The 24,749-nt window shown below is 42.1% G+C and overlaps 1 protein-coding gene across 2 annotated transcripts in view; it reads right to left on the bottom strand.

Moving 5' to 3' along the window:
* The window catches only part of raver2 (ribonucleoprotein, PTB-binding 2), a 113,660-nt gene that overhangs the window by 68,126 nt on the left and 20,785 nt on the right, over window positions 1–24,749 (bottom strand). For both annotated transcript variants that reach the window (XM_079575590.1, XM_079575591.1), the window contains exon 2: window positions 21,437–21,503. In XM_079575590.1, the coding sequence (XP_079431716.1) occupies window positions 21,437–21,503 (67 nt within the window). The remainder of the gene's footprint in view (window positions 1–21,436; window positions 21,504–24,749) is intronic.

Here is a 24,749-nt window from a genome sequence, read left to right as displayed (position 1 = left end):
TTTTCACCAAGGGCCATGTAGTGCAACACATACTGGGAAAAGGGCCAAATTGAATGATTAAAATGGAAGTGGATTTAGCAGATGTTTGACTGTGGCAGCGCATATTCAGCCTGAGCCTTCACGTCTGCGCAGTCTCACGGCAGAATAGTCGTTGCTGGGGTTACAATACAATAAATACTTGAATATAGGGCGGCACTATATATCGCAAAACATATCGTATCGCGAAATTAGGTGATGCAATATCCATATCACAAGATGCCACAGTATATATCCCAACATCACTAAAGTCTGACATCCTCACAAAAACCTAACAATGCATTGAACTTGTGCATGTGTAAAAGTTCAGTTTCAGTTCATGTAGTGTGTTTCAAAGCAGTACTAAGTAACTCTTGCCCCTAGACGCCATAAGCGCAACTGCAGGTGTAGCATTTTTCTATTTTGTGATGAATTGTCCATGAGAGTAAATACTACGCTGACGGAAAAGGCGAAGGGAAATGGAATGGAAATAATTATTTTCACTGAAACTTGGCTGTAAATGCTGTTTAAGTGGTGCTAGCCCGCAGTTAGCTTTGCCCGTTAGCCTCTTAGCTTCTTTTTCACGATTCTGTGAGTAGTGTGTATTGGTGGCTCCGGTCCGGTGGCAGCAAAGTTGCAATTGTGGTTTTCTGGCCAGAGACACCAGCGGGAGATGAAAGACCCTCCAATCATCCCATTATCACTCGTATTACCCCCAGAGGCACTACGAAAAGGATCTGTTAAGGTAAACAAGTTACTTAGTATTGCTTTAAGTCTTGTTTTGACACAATTTGCTAAAAAAAAACGTGTGTTCAGCTAGAATGGAACAAAACGTGTTGAAATGGTTTTGTAAAATATTACGTATTGCAAGTTATTTCAATATCATTCAGCCCTACTTGAAAATGCTGTATATGCCATAGTTTGGACACACTTGATCTACTGTGAATTCGCTTGTATTACTAGGTATTGCTTCATATCAACAATATTCCAAATGTAACAACAGCAGGTAAGATAAGATAAAGTAGCGCTCATGACAGTAAATAACTAGCATGTCGGTTTTTACTCTCACCTATAAGCTTTATAAGTAAGACATTTAATCCCATTGTTTGCGGTAAAACTTCATTCAAACCGGACTAGATTTGTTGTTGCCTCAGCACCTGGATATTCTGCGATACAATCGGATGAAAGCGAGACAATTACAAAGAGAAAGAGGTGCAACTGCTATCATTATTTCATTATCTTGCATTTGTGAAATTGCATGGCTCCCAGGCAAATGAGCCACAATAAACAGGAAAACACTCAAAATGGATTAGGAAAGAGGCGATGGGCCAGTCACGAAATTAATGCCCAACTATACGTCTATAGGAAACACTTAAGGGTAAGACTGAGTATCTTCAACCTTAATCTTAAAGTCATTTATTTGTTGAAAATGGGTCAGGTAATGGAAAGCTTCTTAATTCCAGACACTTAAATGTGCTGCTTCATGGACAGACTTTACAGACTGAAGCCAAATCTAGGCATGTTTTTGACGGCATGACATGGTTAAAAGCCCAAAAAGGCAGAAAACTAAACATCCTCTGACCTTTGCACTATAAAAACGGGCTGAGTTCTTAAAGCTGTCAGCTAAGGGGGGGATAGAAACTGCAGAAACTTACAAATCACATAAACAATCCTCCATCTCTTGAATGATAAAGCAGGAACTTTGTGACTTATGTAACGTCATCTGCTTGCAAAGACCCCGGAGCAAACTTTTGATCATTTCAATGACGAAAAACGGTCAATGGCTGCCACAGACTCCACCGCACCAAGCAAACGCATTATTTGTTTATGAAGTGATGTCAATGTAAATCGTGGATAATGCGTCCGTGGGCGTTTGAAGGCGAGCGGGACTCGCTGATGGAGATGAGAGGCAGGGGGAGAGTGGATCTATGGTTGGGCATGTGTTCGCCGCGCCGCCCACTCCCCCACTCCCACACGCGCATTGTTCTCTCAGCTGCCGTGCCCCGCTCCTTCAGAGGCGCGATCGCTAAATGGGATGCGTCATTTAACATATCCACAAAATGTAATGCCGTGGATTACGTCTTTGCTCCGGGAAACCAGGAGAAGAATGAGAGGCGAGTGTTCAAAGGGGGGGATGCGATAGTGTGATGTGACATGTGACCGGGTAAAAGTTAAATTAGAGACAGTTCCATCTACTGTATCACCATCAATATGTTGTCAATAATCTGGTAAACTCATATAGTGCGGTTCTACGTGCCAAACGAAAACCGTGCGATACATGCTGAGAATACGCCTCAAAGGCTTCAACGACAACAGAGCGGCCCGTCTAATAATACCCGCTTCCTCTTTCTTCCTCTTTATCTGCGGACACCAAACAGCTGCGTCTGTGGCTGCCCCGTTCTAACCCACTGCTTATCTCGTGGTTTCGGTTCAAAGCGTTAATATCACACTCCTCCGGACACGAGTGCGCTTGTTGCCAGTGTGTCTGTGTGACGGTGTTATAATGTCCACTTGTATCACGGACGTATTGTTGAGGTGGAGGCTCTCCGGCGAAAGAGCAGGGCCAGGGTATAGACGGCTGCCGCGTGGTTCGGATGTGCACTGGTGTGGGATATTGATAAACTCACAACCAACAACTTCCTGGAAAGAGAAACCGGAGCGGTAATACGTGAACGGGGAGGGCCTCGTCTAGCTCACAGATGGGTTCTTTAAGTATAAATATTTGAGTTTACACTTCTTTTGAAACAGATAGTAAAACGGTTCCGCTTTTTTTGCATTTGAATTTACTGTTTAGTCGACCTAGTGTTCCATTTAGTCTGTGTTATGCATCATTCAGGCTTTTACAGTTATGTTTGACAGCTTAGCCTTAGAAGTTGTATGACTCAAAATAACGTAAGAGTCTCGGAAAATATCCTCAGTTATACAAAACAGTTGCTTGTTATACATAATGGCAGCAGAATGTGCACTTTTACTTTGGTGATTAAAGCAGCAGAGCAAAAATAAAATTTGGTTAATGATCTACTGAAAAATATGCCCAGTATGACGTGTATCAGGGTGTGGGCTGGCGTTTTGAGTGTGGCCGAGGGAGACAGACGGCAGGATTCCAACAACAATTTTGATAAGATTCTAGCTTAGATTATCTAAATAAAAGTTGATTTTGTATAACACAAGCTCGTTAAATAGCTGTTAAATGTGCTGCCAATATTCCATTTACAGGAACAAGCCTCAGCTGTTATATATTTGATATGTTTTTGTTACACAGCTGTGATCCTACGAGGAAATTGTTTTGTAACAGGGAAAGCAGACGGGATAAAATATGCATTTGCACAGGAGGCACCCTCTACATTTAACTGTTCCCGACCCAAAGGAACGCTAAGAAATCTCCTCTTTTTGCAAAGATTCGTAGCATCAAACAACAGCGGCATTATATAATTTGGAAGATGTTTCCAATGCTCATTTTAGAACACGATGAACTTAAATGACTCAAGGTGACGTAGTCAAAAGACACAGCAGCCAATATGAGCAGGTATTTTTCAACCTGAAAATCATAATAATGTCAACATATTGGAATCGCATGGAAACAACATAAACTCTACTAGCTTACAATAAATCAAAATAAAATTAGAAACATAATGGTATCATGCTATATGCCAAACAAAACACCAACAACATCGCCATCGCAAAGGCCACATGGATGACATGGGATAAAGGAGGAGCTGGTGAAATGCAGTGAACAGGGAACGTTCATGATCGCGCTCGGAGGATTGGGAAATTAATTGTAAACCCGTCGCGATCGTTAAATGTCGATGTCAGTGTTTATTTCTCGAAGTGCCTGGAGATCCATTAACTTCATTGGACACACGCAGAGCAGTTGCCGTAATGAATGGAGGAGCGCTAAGTGATGAATGAAATATTCTTGTGATTTCTACTGAAGGTAGTGACAAAGGGGGTAATAAAACTATGCGACTACTTATTGCTTCCGATATCAATACCGATACTGGAGGTTTGAGTATAAACCGACATCCGATACCAACAAATACCAAAAGACTTCCTTAAAAGTAGCATGTTGTATGTATAAAAAGTGTCAAGTGAATTCATCAATTTGTGAGATCAATAAAGTCTTGTCTTATCCTGCAAATGAGATGCTACATATCAGTTATCCGTCATCATTAATATCAATCAAAACGTGTATGTGCGATGCAAAACTACCACAGTGATTCTCCAAGTTCAGAGCTTCAGAGTGAGGTACAGCATGTCCATGTTGATGTCGATTAAGTTGGTGAAAGTTGTATTTTTAAAACGGTGATAGTCCAAACAGGCATTGAGTCAGGATCAGATATTAGGCATCAAAACCGTATTTATTTCAGTATCAGTCCCGATATCCGATAACCAGTATCGGATCGGTGCTTGGATGAGACCCAGTGAAAGGTTTCCAAACTGGAGGGATGGTTCTGTCTTAGCACACAGATCGCAAAAGCATCTCGACCGTTAAGAATAAAACGGGGTGAAGAAGAGAGAGTCCTGGCTCCAGAGGGGACCCTATTGTACTTGTTTCTAGTGGTAGATCAAACCAGAGTGTCCAGCAGACACTGTAGAACATACACAACTACATAAAAAGGCCTCACCTGGCCCTGCACCCTCGCTAAGGCAATAGTGCTAATCACTACGCCACTGTGTCGCGCTGCTTGAATTGCCCAAATTGTTGCCAATCGCCTCTACAGTAATAACCAGAGGGCCCATCAAAGAAAAGTGTTATCATTCCCATTTTCAGCCTTTCAGCAACTTTCTAGCACGTTCCTCCTTCTGAGTCTCTTTCAACCCCGCAGACCAATTTGTGAGCTGAATTCTTAGCGTCCCAAATAAGATATTTAGTAAGATACTTTGTCCTTTTTCAAGGCATTTTGAATTTTTGGCAGTTCATCATAAAAAAAAAAAAAGGAATGCATTACAGAAATTGCGGCCGCTATGCAGAGAGACAAAATCTCATCTCACGAAGTTCAGGATGGGAAGTTTCTCCTCCTCGGTGTGGCGTGATGTGCACCACAATAGAAACGTATGGACACTGCGCGGTATATGAATAAATAAAACGCGAGGAGAGATCTTCAGTAATGGGGCGACGAGAGTGCTGTGTTTGCGGGATCACAGCTAACAGCCGCACCGCATTTGCGCAGCCGGTGCCGATTTCACAGGCAGACAGATGGACGGATGATGAGAGAGAACGATCGAGCGAGAGAGGGCGAAAGGAAGAGAGCGGGGAGGGTGAGACGAGACAGGAGACACTAAACAAAACAAGTGACAAGCTGCTGTCCAGGGAAGCAATTAGAAAAAGCAGACATGGACCCCACTGCTGTCACTTAAGAGAACACACGGGGGAGAAAAGGCTGATCACTATAGGTTGGAAGTAAACCAATAATAAACACGTTAAAATGGCCCCACTTAAGAGAAAGAGAAGTGGAGAAAAAAAAAGTGTGTAGTGTAGGATCCACTCAGATTTTCCAACAGTAAATCTAGGCTAAAGTACGAGGCAGACATCTCTGATCCCCAAAACACAGCTCCCATAATGCAGCGTGGCATTTTCAGCTCCATCCAGTCTATTCCACACATACTGTAACGCACAAAGCACCAGGCAGGCTGAGCTCCTCTCCCCCTCCGCCTGCCTGCCTGCCTGCCTGCCTGCCTTGATGCCTGGCTGTGTCTCCTGTACGGGGCATTGGGGGCCGCAGACACAAAGGGGACCATTGAGGGGCCGGGATTCCCAGGATAAACCCGTGGGCTTTGTGCCGGCAGATCCGCGGTTCCGCAGTGCTGCTGAGTGAGTACACATACCTCTGAACCAACAAGGCTTGGCCCGACGCTTCGCCGGTTTGATTGAAACATGGCGGTGGTGGCGTTTCAAACGGGCTGGCACGCCGCTCCGTTTGTGTGTGTGTGTGTGTGAGCGAGAGGGAGGGATATTCTGGCTGGACGGGCAATGGGTGCATCTGTGGGTCTGAAGAGCCTTGGAAGGGGATGACTGGCAAAGGATGGGGTTCAGAGATGAATGGTGTATTCAAATGTGTTTTATATTCAAGAGGTAAGGGATAGCCCATATTAAAAAGATGGGACTTACCGAAATTAAACTTTTTTTTGGGGGGGGGGTTCATACATTTTGAGTTGGTATGAAAATAGGCCATTTAAATGTGAAGGGTTTTTTCATGTTGGGGCAACAGTTTTTACTGCTTGTTTTATTTATGTAGGCTCTCAGTCGTCCAGGAATCATCCATCATAGTAGAGATTTTAACTATTGTCAAATGGATGGGCTAAGTTGAGCACAGTTTTCTATACTAACCCCAGAAGCTTCTTCTCGCCCCAAATAAGGCTTTTGTTTTCCAGTCGTACATGTTTTGCACATTCTCACTAAGCCATCACTAAATCTAACTTTTTCTTTCTTTCTTTCTTTCTTTCTTTCTTTCTTTCTTTCTTTCTTTCTTTCTTTCTTTTTTCTTTTTTCTCTCTTTCTCTCTTTCTTTCTTTCTTTCTTTCTTTCTCTTTCTTTCTTTCTCTTTCTTTCTTTCTCTTTTTTTCTTTCTTTCTTTCTTTCTTTTTTAAACAAAATCTAAATACCGATTTTGACAGTTGAAGCACATTATGTCTTACATCAACCTCGCAGCGATTTGCTAAAGAAAAAGAAAAAAAAGAAACCGCGGAAGTTATGCTGACGTCTTTAGCTAAATTAGCTGTTGTCGTTGGTGTTGTATAACATCACAGTGCTGGCTGGGAGTGATGGCTCCACTTTTTCCCTGAAAGTTATAAAAGGTGGTTCTTAAAGGGGCTAGATGCAAGTTGGCCATTTTATACTCATTACTGCCACCTCAGGTCATATGTGTAGCTGCAACTTCTATATTAAGCTTTTGCATGACAGCATTTCGGACCCGAAGTTACAACTTTCTGAGTGACAGTGCAGGATTTTAGAGGCAGTTGTGGTGAACAGGTCTGGGCTCATTCTACACATTAGGACATGGCTGGAACATGTAGGGGGAGGAAAATACTTAATTTAAACATGTTTAAACTATGTATAGTCCCTTTAAGCTATCCCTGTTAAACATGTTAGAAACGGGTTTTGACCACTACAAACAGTTTAAACTTACGCAGCTCCCTCTCTTGTCATTTAAAGCAGAACTAAGCAACTCATGCCCCTAGAGGCCATAAGCGCCACTGCAGGTGTCATAGCATGTTGCATTTTTTCCTCATTAATTGTTTGTGACAGTAAGTACTACGCTGACAGAAAAGACAAAGAGAGAGAGGGATATTGTACATCCAACTACACAACGGAGATCATTTTTTTCACTCAAACTTGGCTGTAAATACTGTTTATACTGTAAATACTGTTTGCCAGTTAGCCTGTTAGCTTCTTCTTCGGGATTCTATTAGTGTGTATTGGGGCCTCCAGCATACTAATTCCAAGCAATTTCAAAATAAATAGAAATTTGAAATATGACTTTCTATTTCCATTGTTTTGCCCTATAACAACTAACTGGCGTTTTCTATATATTGATATACAACATAAAAGTTGCATCATCGTTCTAAACTAACTTGATCGTGTTTTGGCACATCAAGCCCCCCCATCAGTCTTACTTTGGCACCTTCCGCATATTTATTTTATTCTGGGCGCAGCGGAGCAGCCAACCCCTCCCCACCGTTTATCAAGAGATTTTGTCAACAGGTGACTCAAATCAAAATTGGACTGTAGCCTGTAATTTAAATGAAACCTCACCAGAACGGCGTTATTAATACGAACGGTTTGCGGCCAACTCCGTAATCCACTTTGATAATGAGATTTTCCCCTGCGCTGGCGATCCCACCGATAGTAATGTGCGGATGGAGACGGATAATGATGGATGCTTAACTTTTTGAATGTGGGCCACGGAGCAGGCTAACAAGCTGTGGGTAAAACACCTCGCCTCCTCTGTCCTAATGGCGAGGAAAGGAAGGAAGGAGACGCGGGTTGAAAGCAGGCAGTGGAGTTAAAAGATCAAAAAGTGGTGAGGCTTTGTTTTGTGAAGCTGTGTGGAATAGAAGAGCTGAAAAATGATGAAATATGTGTTACCCATAAGATTTGCTATTTATGATTCAAAAATAACTATTATGACAGTGGTGAGCATTTTATACGCAATTATAAACTTTTGCACATTTTTTAAATTGCCATGTGTTTTTGTTTTTGGCTCTGTGAACAATAAAGTGTAAATCTCCGTCACTTCCTGAGATATTGTAGCATGTGGGATTGAGCAATACGGATATTGCGTCACCTCAATATTAACGATAACTTGGCGAAAACAATGTCACCTACCTGTTGCTTTCACGACATTCTCGAACATCAATAGATACAGACGGCATCTCTGGAATCACCCATATATGGTCATTTTTGAAAACAGTTAAGGGGGAAAACAATTTTGGAAAAAATGTAGGCCTATATTTTATCTAATTATTCAAAAACTACTGTAACAAATGCTGAAATATGAACATAGTTTCTACTAAATAATGATACAAAGACATGGGGAGGAGCAAAGTGGTTCAACAGCCCATAAATACATGAATAACGGAGAATGCTAACTTGATGCTACATGTTAGCATCGGGCTAATGCTAACGGCTAGCTAGTGCTTGCTACAACTGCCGTTTTTTCACTTCTACTGAACAATCTGCTGTGAGAAAATATCCACATGGGCCCGATTTACACTGGACTTTATTTGTGTGTGATAAATAAATTGATATTCCACCAGAAAATGGCAAAAAAGGGTGGAAAATTGTGTTTCTCTAAAGATTCTATTTTCCCCCTCGGCGAAGCCACGGCCCCTTCTATGACGAGATGCCGTCTGTATCTATCTTTGTCGTTTAAAAATTTCAACCATTGTAAAATAATGATTTGTATTTGGTTGTGTATAATTTGGGGACCATGCTATACTATGCGGACGATATTAAAACAGTTATTGGCCCTGTTGCATCTACACAAGGAACATAATAGGGAACGTGATCATTACTGAAGGAGACAGAGCAACAGCCTGAAGCAGAGCCACAAATGGAGACATTGTCAGGGATGTCTGTGCAGAGGAAGACACAAGGACATACTATAAACACTCCCCGGCTGTATGACCGAATAAGTCCAGCGTGAGGAGGGAGCACTCTGACGCACTTTCTGTTCCAGCAATGGCTTGGAACCAGCAGAAAGAGGTTTCACTCATTTCCACTGCAGAGAAGAGCAGTAGAAAGGGTGAGCGTCACAAAACCTAAGACGCTGCGGCGATGTGGCAAAAGATCAAATCCCTTTCCCTTATATTGATCCAGTTTCAGTTACATTTTTTATTCATAAACATATGTGTGGTCCTATACTCAGCTTACTTACTAATACTACTTTCCATGCACATTTGACCTTTCAGTGACCCAGCAGCTGTATGTGCCTTTGCTTTCCATGTTTCTTTAGGGTTTCTGGTTGGTTTTCTGGATGGAATGTATACATAACCTTTGAGACAAAAAACAATTGGTCTTTGAGTGTCCGAGAGGCCACCGGGATGAAAGCACAGGCCCTATGTTTACCACCCGTCTAGGTCACTGAAAGGTCAAATAGGCAAGGCAAGGCAAGTTTATTTGTAGAGCACAATTCATACACAAGGCAATTCAAAGTGCTTCACAGTTGCATAAATATAAGAAAACAAATACAATCAATAAAACATCAACATAGAATTAATCAATTACAGTAAGAGGCAAGAGTGTAGATAAAATACTTTCAGTTATATGCATTTTTAAGTCTTGTTTTGATTCGCTCTGTCTTGAGCACTATTTTTAAGTCTTTTTTTGACTCGCTCTGTCTTGAGCACTATTTCGCTCTGTCTTGAGCAGTATTTTTAAGTCTTGTTTTGACTTGCTCTGTCTTGAGCACTATTTCGCTCTGTCTTGAGCACTATTTTTAAGTCGTGTTTGGACTCGCTCTGTCTTGAGCACTATTTCGCTCTGTCTTGAGCTCTATTTTTAATTCTTGTTGTGACTCGCTCTGTCTTGAGCACCATTTTTAAGTCTTGTTTTGACTCGCTCTGTCTTGAGCACTATTTCGCTCTGTCTTGAGCACTATTTCGCTCTGTCTTGAGCACTATTTCGCTCTGTCTTGAGCACTATTTTTCTTGCTCGTTCAAAAGTAAGTTACCTAACCTCTGTTTTTGTCGCTCCTTCTCCTCTGGACATCAATATAAAATTAATCAATTACAGTAAAAGACGAGAGTGCAGATAAAATACTTTCAGTTATATACACGGGCAAACAGAACTGTTTTCAGCCTGGATTTGAACATTGTCAGAGTTGAGGCCTGTCTCACATCCTCGTGAAGACTGTTCCAGATTTTAGCTGCATGAAACTGAAACGCAGCCTCACCGTGTTTATTATTGACTCTGGGAACCACCAGGAGGCCCCTCCCTGAGGTTCTCAGGGCCCGAGATGGTTCATACGGCTCTAACATGTCAGAGATGTACTTTGGAGCTAAACCATGAAATGACTTGTACACAAGCAGAGCTGTTTTAAAGTCTATTCTCTGAGTGACAGGAAGCCAGTGCAGAGACCGGAGCACTGGACTAATATGGTCGTATTTCCTGGTTCTTGTCAGGACTCGAGCAGCAGCGTTCTGGATGTACTGTAGCTGTCTGATAGCTCGTTTAGAGAGGCCAGTGAGTAGGCCGTTACAGTAGTCTAATCTGCTGGAGACAAATGCATGGATAAGTCTCTCTAAGTCTGGTTTTGACACTATTCCTCTGATCTTAGCAATGTTTTTCAGATGGTAAAAAGCTGCTGATGTTATTGCTTTGATGTGGCTGTTTAAGTTCAGGTCTGAGTCCATGATTACTCCAAGATTTCTAACCTGATTTTTTGGTTTTAGAGAGAGAGACTCAAGGTGACTGACAACACTTTGTCTTTGTGCCTGTGGGCCAAAAACAATGATCTCAGTTTTGTCTGAGTTTAGTTGGAGAAAGTTGTTTTGCATCCACAAACTGATCTGTTGGATGCAGTGACAGAGTGTATCTACAGGCCCATGTTCACCAGCCGTCAGTGACACGTAGATTTGAGTGTCATCTGCATAGTTGTGGTACGACACGTTGTTGCTGTTTATTAGCTGACCCAATGGAAGCATGTACATGTTGAATAAGAGAGGTCCCAAGATTGACCCCTGGGGGACTCCACAGGTCATGGCAATTTTGTCTGAGACACAGTTGCCAATTTCAACAAAGTACGTCCTGTCCTCGAGATAGGACTTAAACCAGTTTAGAGCATTACCAGAGATTCCCACCCAGTTTTCTAACCTGTGAAGTAAGATCCCGTGGTCCACTGTGTCAAAGGCAGCGCTCAGGTCCAGCAGAACTAAAACTGAGACCTTACCTGCGTTGGTGTTCATACGGATATCATTTGTCACCTTGATCAGAGCTGTCTCAGTGCTGTGGTGGGGCCTAAAGCCTGACTGGAAAGTATCAAACACATTGTTAGACAGGAGAAAGTAAGTGAGCTGCTGATATACTACTTTCTCTAGGACTTTTCCTAAGAATGGCAGGTTTGATATGGGCCGGTAGTTGTTCATTACCTTGGCATCAAGGCTGCTCTTCTTTAGAAGAGGCTTGATGACTGCAGTTTTCAAGGCCTTTGGAAATGCTCCAGTCTCGAGTGAGATGTTAACTAACTGAGCAAGTTGTGGTAACAAGCTGGTCAGCACAGACTTCAGAAATTTAGTGGGTAATTCATCAAGGCAGCATGTACATGAACTCAGACCGGAGATAACCTCTTCGATTGTTTTGTCAGTAACAGGTGTGAAATGTGTCAGCTCAAGGTGTTTATCTGGTGGCAGAGTTTCTATTTGTGTTGTGGAGATTATGGCATTTTTAATGCTTTGGACTTTGTCATAGAAAAATATTGCAAACTCATTACACTTAGATGTAGAGATTAGTTCTAGGGGCAGTGAAACTGGAGGGTTAGTTAATCTGTTTACTGTGGAAAACAGAACGCGAGAATTGTTTCTGCAGTTTGAGATGATTTTAGAGAAGTACTTCTCCCTTGCTCCACGCAAAATATGGTTGAACACACAAAGTACTTCTTTGTAAACCTCAAAATGAACCTGGAGCTTTGACTTGCGCCATTTCCGTTCGGCTTTTCGGCACTCCCTTTTCTGTGCCCTGACCGAATCTTCACTTCTCCAAGGTGCCTTTTGCCTATTGTTAACCATTTTAACCTTGACAGGAGCAATAGTATCCAAAACATTTAAGACCCTTGATGTGTAGGAGTCCAACAGATTATCAACATTAGAACATGGGGCATTTTCAAATCTGATCATCTCCATAAACTGTGTCCCTGTTGTATCATTTATGTGTCTTCCTTGAATAACTCCAGGCCCGACCACTGGTTTCGGTGTAACACACAGGTCAAAGAAGACACAAAAATGATCAGACAAAGCAACATCAACAACATTCACATTTGATATATTAACACCTTTTGTAATAACTAGATCTAGAGTGTGGCCTTTGTTGTGAGTTGCCTCACTCACGTGCTGAGTTAAACCAAACATTTCAAGGACAGCACCGAGTTCTATTGCATGCCTGTCGTTGGTCACATCCACATGCACATTAAAATCACCTGAAATTACTAAACAATCGAAATCAATGCATATAAATGACAGTAATTGTCATTTATATACACGTTAATACAGTATATACAGTACACGTGTCTCCCAGTCACGTGACTAGAAATGCAAGCGCGCGACATTTTGAAGGGAAACAAAAATGGCGAATGCTACAGAAAACGATCGCGATTCCACACAATTATGCAGTGTTTTTTCACCTGCATCTGTTACAGCTCATGCACTTACAAGGAAATGCGGCACTTCGATACGCAAACAAACTGTCATTGTTGGATATTACAGACCCATACACATGAAGTTCTTGGTTAACATACTTTCACTCGAGTTTGGCGATATTTACATAGTACATAGTTACTTGATGGACTTTCCGTCTTCATACACAGGAAAATCATTAAAAGCATATATTCTGCATACAGATATTTTGAGTCAGGATGGGTATCGAATACATCTGTATGGCAACAAAAAGAAAGGATAGTCTCATTGTCATGATAAGGTAAGTTACTTGACACTTCGCTAAACCAGCAGGCGAATAATACTGTAAAACACACCCAGCTTGTTTTATCGATAGCTATCTTTCACAGATGAACGAACAGTAAATCTCATATTGACAGTAAATCCTTCTATGCTACAGCAGTTTTCAATAGGCTAATCATTTGATGAGATATCCGATTGAAAAGCACAATGGGACCCCATTAAAAGAGCAAAGACATGAGAAATTCTGACACCACTAATTTGCATCCAACTGCGCAACAAGTTTCAGGCATTTCAGCGGTTTTGAAATGTAGATTTGAAATGAAACGTGTGAGTTTATCTGGAGTTCATTAGCATGTATCCCGTCAAGATGGAGTAACTTATAGCCTATAGAAGAGGTGGGAAAACTACGGCTCGCGAGCCAGATCCGGCCCGCCAAGCAAATTAATCCGGTCCACGGCTCATTCTCCATAAAAATATAAAGTATTATAACATTTGTGTCAACTTTTTTCCGTGTTTGTGGAGATTAACAAGCTAAAATAAAGTTCACTGAGGCAATGTTGTTATTTTCTGACCTACAAACCATATTTCACATTTCTATACATATTTACAGATTATGATAATTCTACCGTTAACTGGGCCAGCTTTTCAAAATATATAATTCAGTGCGATTCACATTTTGGGGGAAAGTTGAGCAGAATTATGATAAGTTATCATCGATGAGGCGCTCTGACAATTCAGGTTTCTCATGTGGCCCTTTCTAAAAATGTATTGCATTTCAAAACATCTTTGCCGATTATTGAAACAGACCAAAGATTTATGATTGTAGACTTCACTTGTGGGTCTTAGGGTATATTTTAACTGTCTCGCCTGGTTTATTTTTGTTTTATTGCTTATTAAACATCCCCTTAAAAAGTGCTATACATCTTTGTATTGAGGACAGTTGATATTTGCATTATATTTATGCTGTAGTGGGCTCATAGGACAGCAATGAACATGACAGAACCAGGAAAACAAGTCCAAAATAAGGCAGACATGCATTTTCTGCAAAATAAAAGTAAGTAAAATATGAAGAGGAGAAGGTATCAGGCATTGGAAAAATGTTTTAGTGGTCCTAGTGAGAAGGGGAAGGAAAATAAAGGTTGTATCTACAGTAGAAATGTTAATTTTTGACAAAAAGTACAAGCAAATCCAGGCATTCATGTCACGTTACCTGCCTTTGCTTCTGTAAGGCCTTGGAATATCAGGTTAGTCTGATTAGAAAGCTTTAACGGTTAAGTGTCTATCAAGAACGGTTTCAAAGTTCTGTATCACCTTTCACGTCTCTATCACTTTCAGGTTTCGAGTTTATGCTGCGACGTTGCCAGCGACATGGTCGACCACGCCCTCTCAGGTCGGATCTGACGGATCTGACCGGCCCACAAAGTCGAGCTACAATTATTTCCATTTTGCAGTCAGTGCATTTACAGTATAACCCTTAGGCACCAGTTAGAACTAAAACATCTAAGTTTACACAGTATTAAGCTTAGACGCACATTATTTCCGACATTACAGTGCAACATCTAAAATTGCATCGCTCCTGTTCCTCTTATTTTAATTGCATTGTCAAGCGCGTAACCTTTATCAGTTGCACAAATCTTGAGTCAGTTTCGGACTGATGCAATACGCACATCTGAAAAAACCCCGGTTCACCTGACTGGTACAGTAAATCTGATGCGTGTGAAAAGGCTGCAACACTTCTCCCTTAAGTCAATCATTTACAACAAAGCTCCGCATGAAAACAAACTGCAGCCTCCCAGAAGAGCAACTCGGCATCAGAATAAACACATTAGTAAACTGCTGAATGATGTTTGTGTCCGACTAAGCACGAAAGCGGCTCCGGGAAGAAGTGCGCATTTCACACTAATTATAAAAAGGTGTCGGTGCATTTAAAAGCATGCCGTTGGTTCGCGGTTCCCGAGAGCTGGAGTATATCTGTGATTTATAGCAAAGCGACACAAGAGATGACCCCATAGGACAGTTCAAATACCAGCATTGATGTTTTAGGAAGATAACAATGAGAAATGTTCGGTCCGAGGATGACCCATTGACTGGGTAAAACCTCAAGAGGGGACACGGGCACAATCCACAAACGCTTTAAGATATACAGCATATTAAGATAATATTGTGTCGAATAGAACTCTTTAGCTAGGACAAACAAAACAATAATGATGGGATTGTGTTCTGTTATCACCATTATCTTTCTTTCTTTCTTTCTTTCTTTCTTTCTTTCTTTCTTTCTTTCTTTCTTTCTTTCTTTCTTTCTTTCTTTCTTTCTTTCTTTCTTTCTTTCTTTCTTTCTGGGTTGTTTTGTACAAGTGAAGAAGAGGGAGAAAATGAAATGGTAAAAAAGTCATCAAATGTGTCTAAGAAAGGACAACATCTACAGAAAACACTCCAAATTCTGTTTAAAACAATTTAATTTAAAGCAGTACTAAGTAACTCAGGCCACAAGCGCCACTACAGGTGTCGTAGCATGTTTGTTTTTTTTACTCATTAATTGTCCGTGAGAGTAAATACTACGCTGACAGAAAAGACAAAGGGAGAGAGGGATATTGTACATTCAATTAATTTTAACTTTAACTTAGCTGTAAATATTGTTTAAGTGGTGCTAGCCCGCAATTAGCTTTGCCCGTTAGCCCGTTAGCATCTTCTATGTGATTCTATTAGTGTGTATTGCGCCTCCGACACGTTGCAGGGAAAGTTGAAATTGTGGTTTTCTAGCCAGAGACACCAGGGGGAGATGAAAGACCCCCCAATCATCCCATTAACACTTGTATTACCCCCAGAGGGAATATGAAAAGGATTTATTAAGGTAAACAAGTTATTTAGTTCTGCTTGAAGTGTCGGTACATTTGAGGGACTGGACTGGGAGGGTCTGACCTGTCTCCAGCACGAGCAGGGGGATTATTCTTGGAACAAAAGGTTTTGTCACCACTGGCCTAATAAAAACGGCTACTATTTTGATTTCTTTGTGCCTGCCGCCCTAGTTACTTGCGAGCAAACTGGCTTGTACCGCTTGTTAATCAACAAAAGACACCTCGATAACAATTTCAAACGTTGAAACCACAATATCCCCCGATACTGCAGCGGCACTCAGATGGCATTAACCGTGTTCTAACATCAAGCAGCCTCATCGTTGCTTCCATTTCCCTTTTCATCACTCTCCTTCACGTGATTAATAATTCACTCCGAATCTATTACAGAGCCCAAAGGCGGGGACAGACAATATCAAACCAATCTCTCATATTTCAGAAATCCTGCTTTGCCTAATTCCGCTTAAAATTCCACAAAACACACTTCTCACTGTATCCCACGACAAACACAATGCAATGCTTCCGTTTTTATTTAATTTAATTTGATCTCCGGGCAGACGATTCCACATTAGTCAAAAGAGCGTGGAGTTTCTGACGTCGCCCTGTTCGTAATTCTGAATGAATGACACGGACGCACGCTAACGCCGATAAAGAGGCCACGCTGCGGAGACAACAGTGGAACAAAACGAAAGCAAATCAATTATGACGACCGTCTCCTCCTCCCAGTGTTTCCAAGCGGACTGTACAGATACTGCTGGCATTAAGAGCCTGTTTCTAAAAGGTGAAAGTTCACAATGAGCTCCTGGGAGACGTTGGTTTCTGTGAGGCTCCAAATGTTGACCCAGACAGAGACATTGAATATCGATGGTTGCAGGAGGCTGGTGCTTATGGAGAGGGGGGGAGTCTTTAGGTATAAAGGCATCTTTTTTTTTTCATTAAAGCAGTACTAAGTAACATGTTTACCTTAATAAATCCTTTCCGTAGTCCCTGTGGGGGTAATACAAGTGTTTATGGGATGATTGGGGGGTCTTTCATCTCCCCCTGGTGTCTCTGGCCAGAAAACCATGTTTGCAACTTGACTGCCACCGGACCGGAGCCACCAATACACTCTAATAGAATCACGAAGAAGAAGCTAACATGCTAACGGGCAAAGCTAACTGCGGGCTAACGTCACTTTAAACAGCATTTACAGCCAAGTTTGAGTGAAAAAAAATATTTCCATTGTATAATTGGATGCACAATATCCCTCTCTCCCTTCGCCTTTCCTGTCAGTGTAGTATTAACTCTCCAAGACAATTAATAAGTTAAAAAAGCGCAACTTGCTACGCCACCTGCAGCTGCGCTTATGGCCTCTAGGGGCAAGAGTTACTTAGTACTGCTTTAACTGCTGCTGAAAATCTAAATCAGCCAAATGAATGTGAAATGGTGCAGGCTAAATTTTAAAATAATGAGATAAAAAGTCTCCATGGATGTGACATGACCCTTCGCACATTCTCTTCCTTTGGGTAATTTAGAGTAACCAATTCAGTCTTACATAATGACCAATGAGAGGGTCTTTAAAAGTTTGATTAAAGACATTATTTCGAGATTAATTTCATTGGTGGTGCGTAGTGAATATGTTCAATAAGCTGCAAAACTTTTAGCAACAGCTTCGTAGTATTGTAAAGTGGAAAGCACGTTCTGGGTTCACATCTGTGCATACAACACTCGGATCCGTTTCCAGGCTTTCTGAATCGAAGGGCCTCCGTGTAATGGGTTTCTCAAACAGGGGTGTGAAAATAAAAACACATTACTTGCGAAGCTCCAAGATACTGTTTGGAGATCTTCTCTTTCCTTCATCTAAAGCAGTGGTTCTCAAACTGTGGTCCTGCGCTTCTTCGGGCAATACATCTACATTTTTAGATAGAGAAAGATTTACGCTACAGGAATGTCAGTTTGTTGTTTCTGATTAATTTTAGACCCAGTTTAGACCTGATTAGATCTTGAATCTCGATGTACTTGGAAAGTCAAATATTATCTGAGGTGGTAAATAAACCACTGTGCAACCATCGCTATTAGCTATCTGATGCTAACAGCTAGCAGTAACAAATCACCTTTGTGCTTCATAATGATGTGAAATGTCATAATGAGTGATGGCGGGTTTTAGGTACATACTTCAAGGGGCTAGATGCAAGTTTGCCATTTTATACTCACTACTGCCATCTCAGGTCATAGGTGTAACTGCACCTTCTTCGGTCCCGAATTAACACCTTTTTGAGTGACAGTGCAGGATTTTAGAGGCAGTTGTGGTGAACAGGTCTGAGCTCATTCTACACATTAGGATGTGGCTGGAACATGTAGGGGGAGGAAAATACATTATTTAAACATTTTTAAACTCTGTATAGTCCCTTTAAGCACAAAGTTCACATGTCCACGTTCAACACTAAAAATCAGTTTGTAATTGATCTTCTCAAGGGAAGGTCCTAAATGTTATAGGTTGGTTACTCAAATTATGGCTTGGAGGTGAAGACATTTTATGAGGAGACCTTCCATCAAAACCTTCTCTCCATCTCTTCAGCTTCCCCGATGGATTGGCTTGATCGTAAGGAATCTATATGCAGCCTCCTACTGTAGGTCTAATGGGGCTTTGGGGCAGCTTGTCTGGACACACTAACACGGCGAAGTGCAAAGAGTGAGTCAGCCTGTAAACAGCCACTTGATGTTATCCAGCTGTCACGTAAACTGATCTAGTGACCGCTGAGTTCAAGTCCAGTGTCACGGAGTGTAAACACACAAATGCGACCGGAGCCTCCCCTCATAAAGCGTGCAGACAAACAGCTGGATTCATAAACACAGGCGTGACCATCCCCGCTCACGATAACTCGAATATCAAAACGACAAGCCAGCGAGAGCCCCGGCCACAGTCAGACATGCGCCCCCCATACGGCACTGGGATACTGGGTGATAATCCGGGGGAGGCTGGAAATCAATCCTCCACACCTCTTAAATGAAGGAGAGGGGGGGGGGGGGGGGGGGTGTCTCCTCTAGCACAACCCCCCCACGGACTCACTCAACACCGTCGTCACATTGACATTTACGGCGTTTATTTAAAGGGTGAGGAAGCCCAGGAGGAAATTTGTCCGATTTCATTGCAATATTTATTTGGTCTCTAGTAAACGTTTCCAATCTGGTGCATCCAAAGCCAGAGCTGGACAGAACCATTTTTACACTGTTTAACTTTTATTATAGAATCCACACCAAGTGGGTTTTGTTTATTTCCATGGCGGATTGTTACGCCAAATGCAACACTGGGAGATAACCATGTTTATCTGAAATAAAGTGTCCAAATTGCAATAGAAAAATACTATATTGAATTTGTGAACAATTCTTTTAGCCAAAATGAAAAACTCTACGCTGTGTGCAAATATGAATCCTGTGAATCTGTTTTTTTCTGATCAAATTCTCTATGTTTACTGCAACCGGCATCGTAACTGTACTGTCTGCCTTTGTTGCCCTCATACATCCTATTGAATCAATCAACGCTCTCCAAATGAAGGCACTGCAACAAGATCTAATGCTCTTATCAGTGGAGACAGAAAGGAGGGTCGAGAATCAATACCACCTGCTTCCGTCTCCCGATGCCTGAAAGTTCACTCTGAAGACGAGCGGTTTATCATATGGAGCCTAGACGTAAATTCAACCTGGTGGACTCATTACAGCGTCACCTGCTTTCCTCCAATCATCTCCTCATCGCAAATCGCACCCTCCCTTCGGCCTATCTGCATCGCAGCCACACCTTCATCGCAGCCAGTCATCACCCAGAATTCTGCACTCAACTGATCTCCTCTCGCCAACTGTGCTGCAACCCACCTCCGCCCCATCAAGACCTCTGCCCGTCACGAATTCTCCAGTCGCACTTCCTGCTCCACACTCCCATTTCACCCCCAGTGTCCAGGCTCATGCATATTTACTTCACTTTGATGTGTCCTTCGCTGTTGACAGAAGGGTAAAGCTTGTATGAAGTCCGATGAAATGGAGATATTTAATAAAAGCCGGGTTCATTAACTGTGGCCACCTCTGTGCCCAGCGCCACGGTGGCAGCTCATTAGTGGCACGGAGAGGCTGGCAGAGCAAGTGGCCGTGTTTCATCAGGCTCTCACTTGCTCTGAAACACCATTAACCTTTGGGACGGGCCGACGCTGCTTTGATATCTCAGCTGCTTACAGGCGTTACGTTACAGGTGCTTGGCTGCGCTCTCATACTAAATATAGAGCCCACGCAGGATTTCTTTGGTATGGGACAGACACTTGGGGCCAGGGGGTCTGCTCCAGGGATAAGCAGCGCGTTTGTTTGTGTGCGTTCTGGTCATCTTGTAAATCTGCTCTTGATTTACAGTTCGAGGGACCCTTGTAAACAAGCGCATGCTACAAGTTATTCTCTTATGATGCTGAAATAACGCTTAAAACCAACACTCAGGCTTAAAGAACAATAGAAGCTACACCTTTTGGTATCATGGGCCAGTGGTTTTCAAACTGTGCTTTTATCATATTTTTGTATTTGGATTTTATGGTTTAGTATGCATTTAAGTTACACCCAGTTTGGGCATAATTTAGTCCAATTTATGAACATTTATGTTTATACTTGATTTGACATTGACCCAGGCCCAGTGGTATTTGGAAATATTATGAGGTGGCCCTCGGAAGGTTGCATTTTTAGGAGGCGGCGACTTAAACCCATTGAATGTTAAAAAACTGTTTGAAAACGTATCACATTCCAAGACAATATAAAAAATTAGAGTTCTGAAACTTTCCAAAGCCGCTGTATATCCAGCGCATAAAAACACACGTAATTACTCTATCAACTAATTATCTAAAAACACAACAATAATACGACATTCGAATGACGGCGGAATATGTGAAAGCCTGAGGCAAACTTATTGTTTAGCAATAATGAAAAAGCACACAATAAATGACACCACAAAGTGCATAATAGCAAACTGTTCACCATGTACCCCACCGAGAGCTCATAGTTGCTGGAAAAAGCTTGAAAATAAATATATATGTGGAAGAATAGTAATTTTGTCAATAAAATATTGCGATTCTTCAATGGAGCTGACTGTATTATCATTCCATAATTAGTATAGGAGTAAAGTAGCCTATTGGAAACATGTGTTAGGGTTAGAAAAGTTTTGAAAAGACTTGAATTATGATAATGCTTTGTGTGTGTATTGTGAAATGAAAAGCGCTTTTTATCGTCCACTTGATCAATATCTAACGTATTGAAGTATAGAAAAAAGGCTCTTTCTTTATAAACGTAACTCTCTAAAATCAAAGCACAGAGGAGTCCAAAGCCTCGCTTTCTTTATTGAATTCATTTCTCAACAATAATAGAGAAAAGTCATGTCTGTGTGTGAACGCTTCCAATACTAACGTTTACACAAGCACTTGTGTACTCATTATAGTAGTTCTGAGGAGAGGTACCTGTGCCTTTGTTGCGGTCCACAAAGCAGTACTTCAGCTCATACTCCTTCAGTATTTCATGGACTTCCTGAAAGGGGAAAGACAGAGAAAAGGATGTCAGTGAATGGGGAAGAGAATTTAATCAACAAACAAGTAGGTCTGTCAAAATTAAAGATTAAACTCACGATTAATCTAAAATATAATTAATCACATTATACTGTATGTTTTAACCAAACACACTCCAGTATCTGACACACACACGACCTGAAATACAAAGCTCTTGTATTTTCTACACACTGTAAGCTGGGCTCGCCAACCTTTTCACATGATGATGTACTTTTCTGGAACAAACGCAACAGAGAGCTACTAATGCATCAAAGAGGCTTGTCTAATTATCATATTTCAACTAAAATGGCTTTCATTTTTTCCTTAAGAAGAACATGAAACTAAAATGTGCCTTGGGTGAATGTCCAAGAATGTTCTGGAGAGATCCTGGTTATAAGCTGTTGGGCAGATGCTTTAAATTTGAGTGTTATTTGTAATAATTAATATAATATATAATAATAATATAATATCATCTTTATGGATCTTTGGAAGTCCATAAAAAGTGTGTGGTGTTTGCGATGTAGGGTACACTGTCAACTGTATTGGTCTATCAACAGCACCAGATGTTTTTCTCCGGACAGAGAATGAAACGAATGGCATCTGCCAAAATAATGGATATCCTGAAATTACATCTGTGATTTGCTTGAAATGAGGAATTATGCTTTAAAATAACCTGTCATTTCAGATGAAACTCTTAATGTATCATAATCACAGGTCAACACACAGCACAGCAATTAAAAACGACAATTAGGATATTCTTTTTATTCCAAGCGAAGTGCATCAGGTCTTTTATCAAAACACTGCTGCGGGTGTGGATTTTAAAAAGTGCCAAGTTAGCCGAGACAGAGACAAAAAATCACAAAGCAGATTTTCTCTCACTCACTCCAAATGTGTTAAAGCCGTTAGCGTTGGTTCTTCGCAGTTACATAACCACTGACACTACACGACGGAAGGGATTTGATTTGTGGGAAGCGTTTTTCATATGAAGATCAGCAGTTGAGGGACATGACACGCTGTTAGCAACGTCCGTGAGATGCCAACACAAGTCCACAAAGTGTCGACCATTTTCAACTAGGCTAAATACTCAGTCTTTCCGTTTAAGGGATGCTGATGGTGATGAAGAGGCTGAGGTGGCGGATGTTTCTACTGCTGAGGTTGGAAATGGGATAGGGGCATCAAGATAACAGAGGGGTGGGAGAATAAATAAGTAGTAGAAATTAGCAGAAAATAAGCCCTTTCGAGAACAGCTTCATCTACCCTCAGCAATAACACCTTTTTTGTTGTTTTCTCATCATTGTTCTAGTAAAGTCTGGTTTGATGAAGCCAACAGAATAACATTGTCTGCAAACAGCAGAGATGAGATCCTGAGGCTCCCAAACCGGACACCCTCCGGCCCCTGGCTGCGCCTAGAAATTCTGTCCATAAAAGTAATGAACAGAACCGGTGACAAAGGGCAGCCCTGTGGAGACCAACACGCACCGGGAACAGGTCTGACTTACTGCCGGCAATGAACCAAGCTCCTGCTGCGATCATACAGGGAACGGACAGCCCTTAACAGAGGGCCCCGGACCCCATACTCCCAGAGCACCCCCCACAGGGCACCACGAGGGACACGGTCGAAAGGCTTTCTCCAGATCCACAAAACACATGTGGACTAGTTGGGCGAACTCCCACGAACCATCGAGCACCCGATGAAGGGTATAGAGCTGGTCCAGCGTACCACAACCGGGACGAAAACCGCATTGTTCCTCCTGGACCGAGGTTCAACTATCGGCCGGATCCTCCTCTCCAGCACCCCGGAGTAGACCTTACCGGGGAGACTGAGGAGTGTGATCCCTACTGTAATTGGAGCACACCCTCCGATCTTCTTAAAGAGGGGGACCACCACCCCGGTCGGCCAATCCAGGGGCGCTGTCCCCGACCGCCACATGATGTTGCAGAGAGTCCTACAACATTTCAGAGATTTAAGGTACTCAGGACGAATCACATCCACCCACAAAGCCTTGCCACCATGGAGCTTTCCAACCACCTCGGTGACTTCAGCCCGGGTGATGGGCGAGCCCCCCTCCGACCCCCCCTCGCCTCTGCTTCCTCATCGGAAGACGTGAGGGTGGGATTGAGGAGATCCTCGAAGTACTCCTTCCATTGACCGACCACATCCCCAGTCGAGGTCAGCAGCCCCCCACCCGCACTGCAAACACTGTTGGTGAAGCGCTGATTCCCCCTCCTGAGGCGCCGGACGGTTTGCCAGAATCTCTTCGAGGCCGACTGATATTCCTCCTCCATGGCTTTTTCCGAACTCCTCCCAGACCCGAGTTAATAACATGGTGACATTCAAAATAATGTGGTAACTGGAGATAATGAGCTTAAATACAGTGGTGAAACAACACAACTCCAGAGCTCCTGGGAAAATGTTCATAAAAATACAAATTCTTCTCTATGGCATGATTAATTTGAGGTGTATGTGCCAAAACTATAAGTCCAAAACTATACTGTCGGGGACCTAATTTAAAGCTGCCCCAAATCCCCGTTTCCACCACCCAGCATTAAATCGATTCTGCAAAAGTATCTACAAAGCCTAAAAATAAGCGCTTGTAATCTGCTGGCCGGTTTATCAGCATTTTTATACAGGGAGACAATCTGTTTTCATCCAATTACCGCATGCCTTCCGCTTTTATTCTGCGCTTGTTAACACTGAATGGCCTATTTAAAACTACTAAGAAATAAATAAACTTGGGGGTCATCTCTGTGCGCCTACTCATATTTAACGAGCAAGTGGAAGATGAGAAGTAAAATAACGTCATTTCACAATAATCTTTTCTGAGTGTAAGTACAACGTAGTAAAGCGACAATTTTCGAGCCACAGATTCCGCAGAAAACAGCAGCTGAAATGGCCGTGCAGTGACTAAAATGTGGATTTCGAAAGTCCTCTCTCTCCGGTGCATTCCCAGTTAGATTTCTCATAACAGCACCAGCCCACTCGCGAACAAAGTGAGCATGTTCCATATCGGTGAAGTCTATGCACGGCTGCCCACACACAGGGTCAGCTCGCTCACCCTCGAAAAATCACTGGATAGAGAGCTACTGCTGGCGTTACATGGATTATTACGCCGTCCATCTGAAGCTAGCTGCCTGCAAAAAGAAGACCCATTTCAATCACGGAGAATCAAGCTGTATTTCTTAAGAGCTACCTCAGCTCATGTTTGTTTTTTTTCCCAAATATGTAAAT

This window comes from Gobius niger (assembly GCF_951799975.1).
Source record: "Gobius niger genome assembly, chromosome: 17".
NCBI classification, from domain to species: Eukaryota; Metazoa; Chordata; class Actinopteri; order Gobiiformes; family Gobiidae; genus Gobius; species Gobius niger.
Note: the sequence above shows the minus strand (reverse complement) of the source record. Positions and strands in the feature narration are given on the sequence as shown.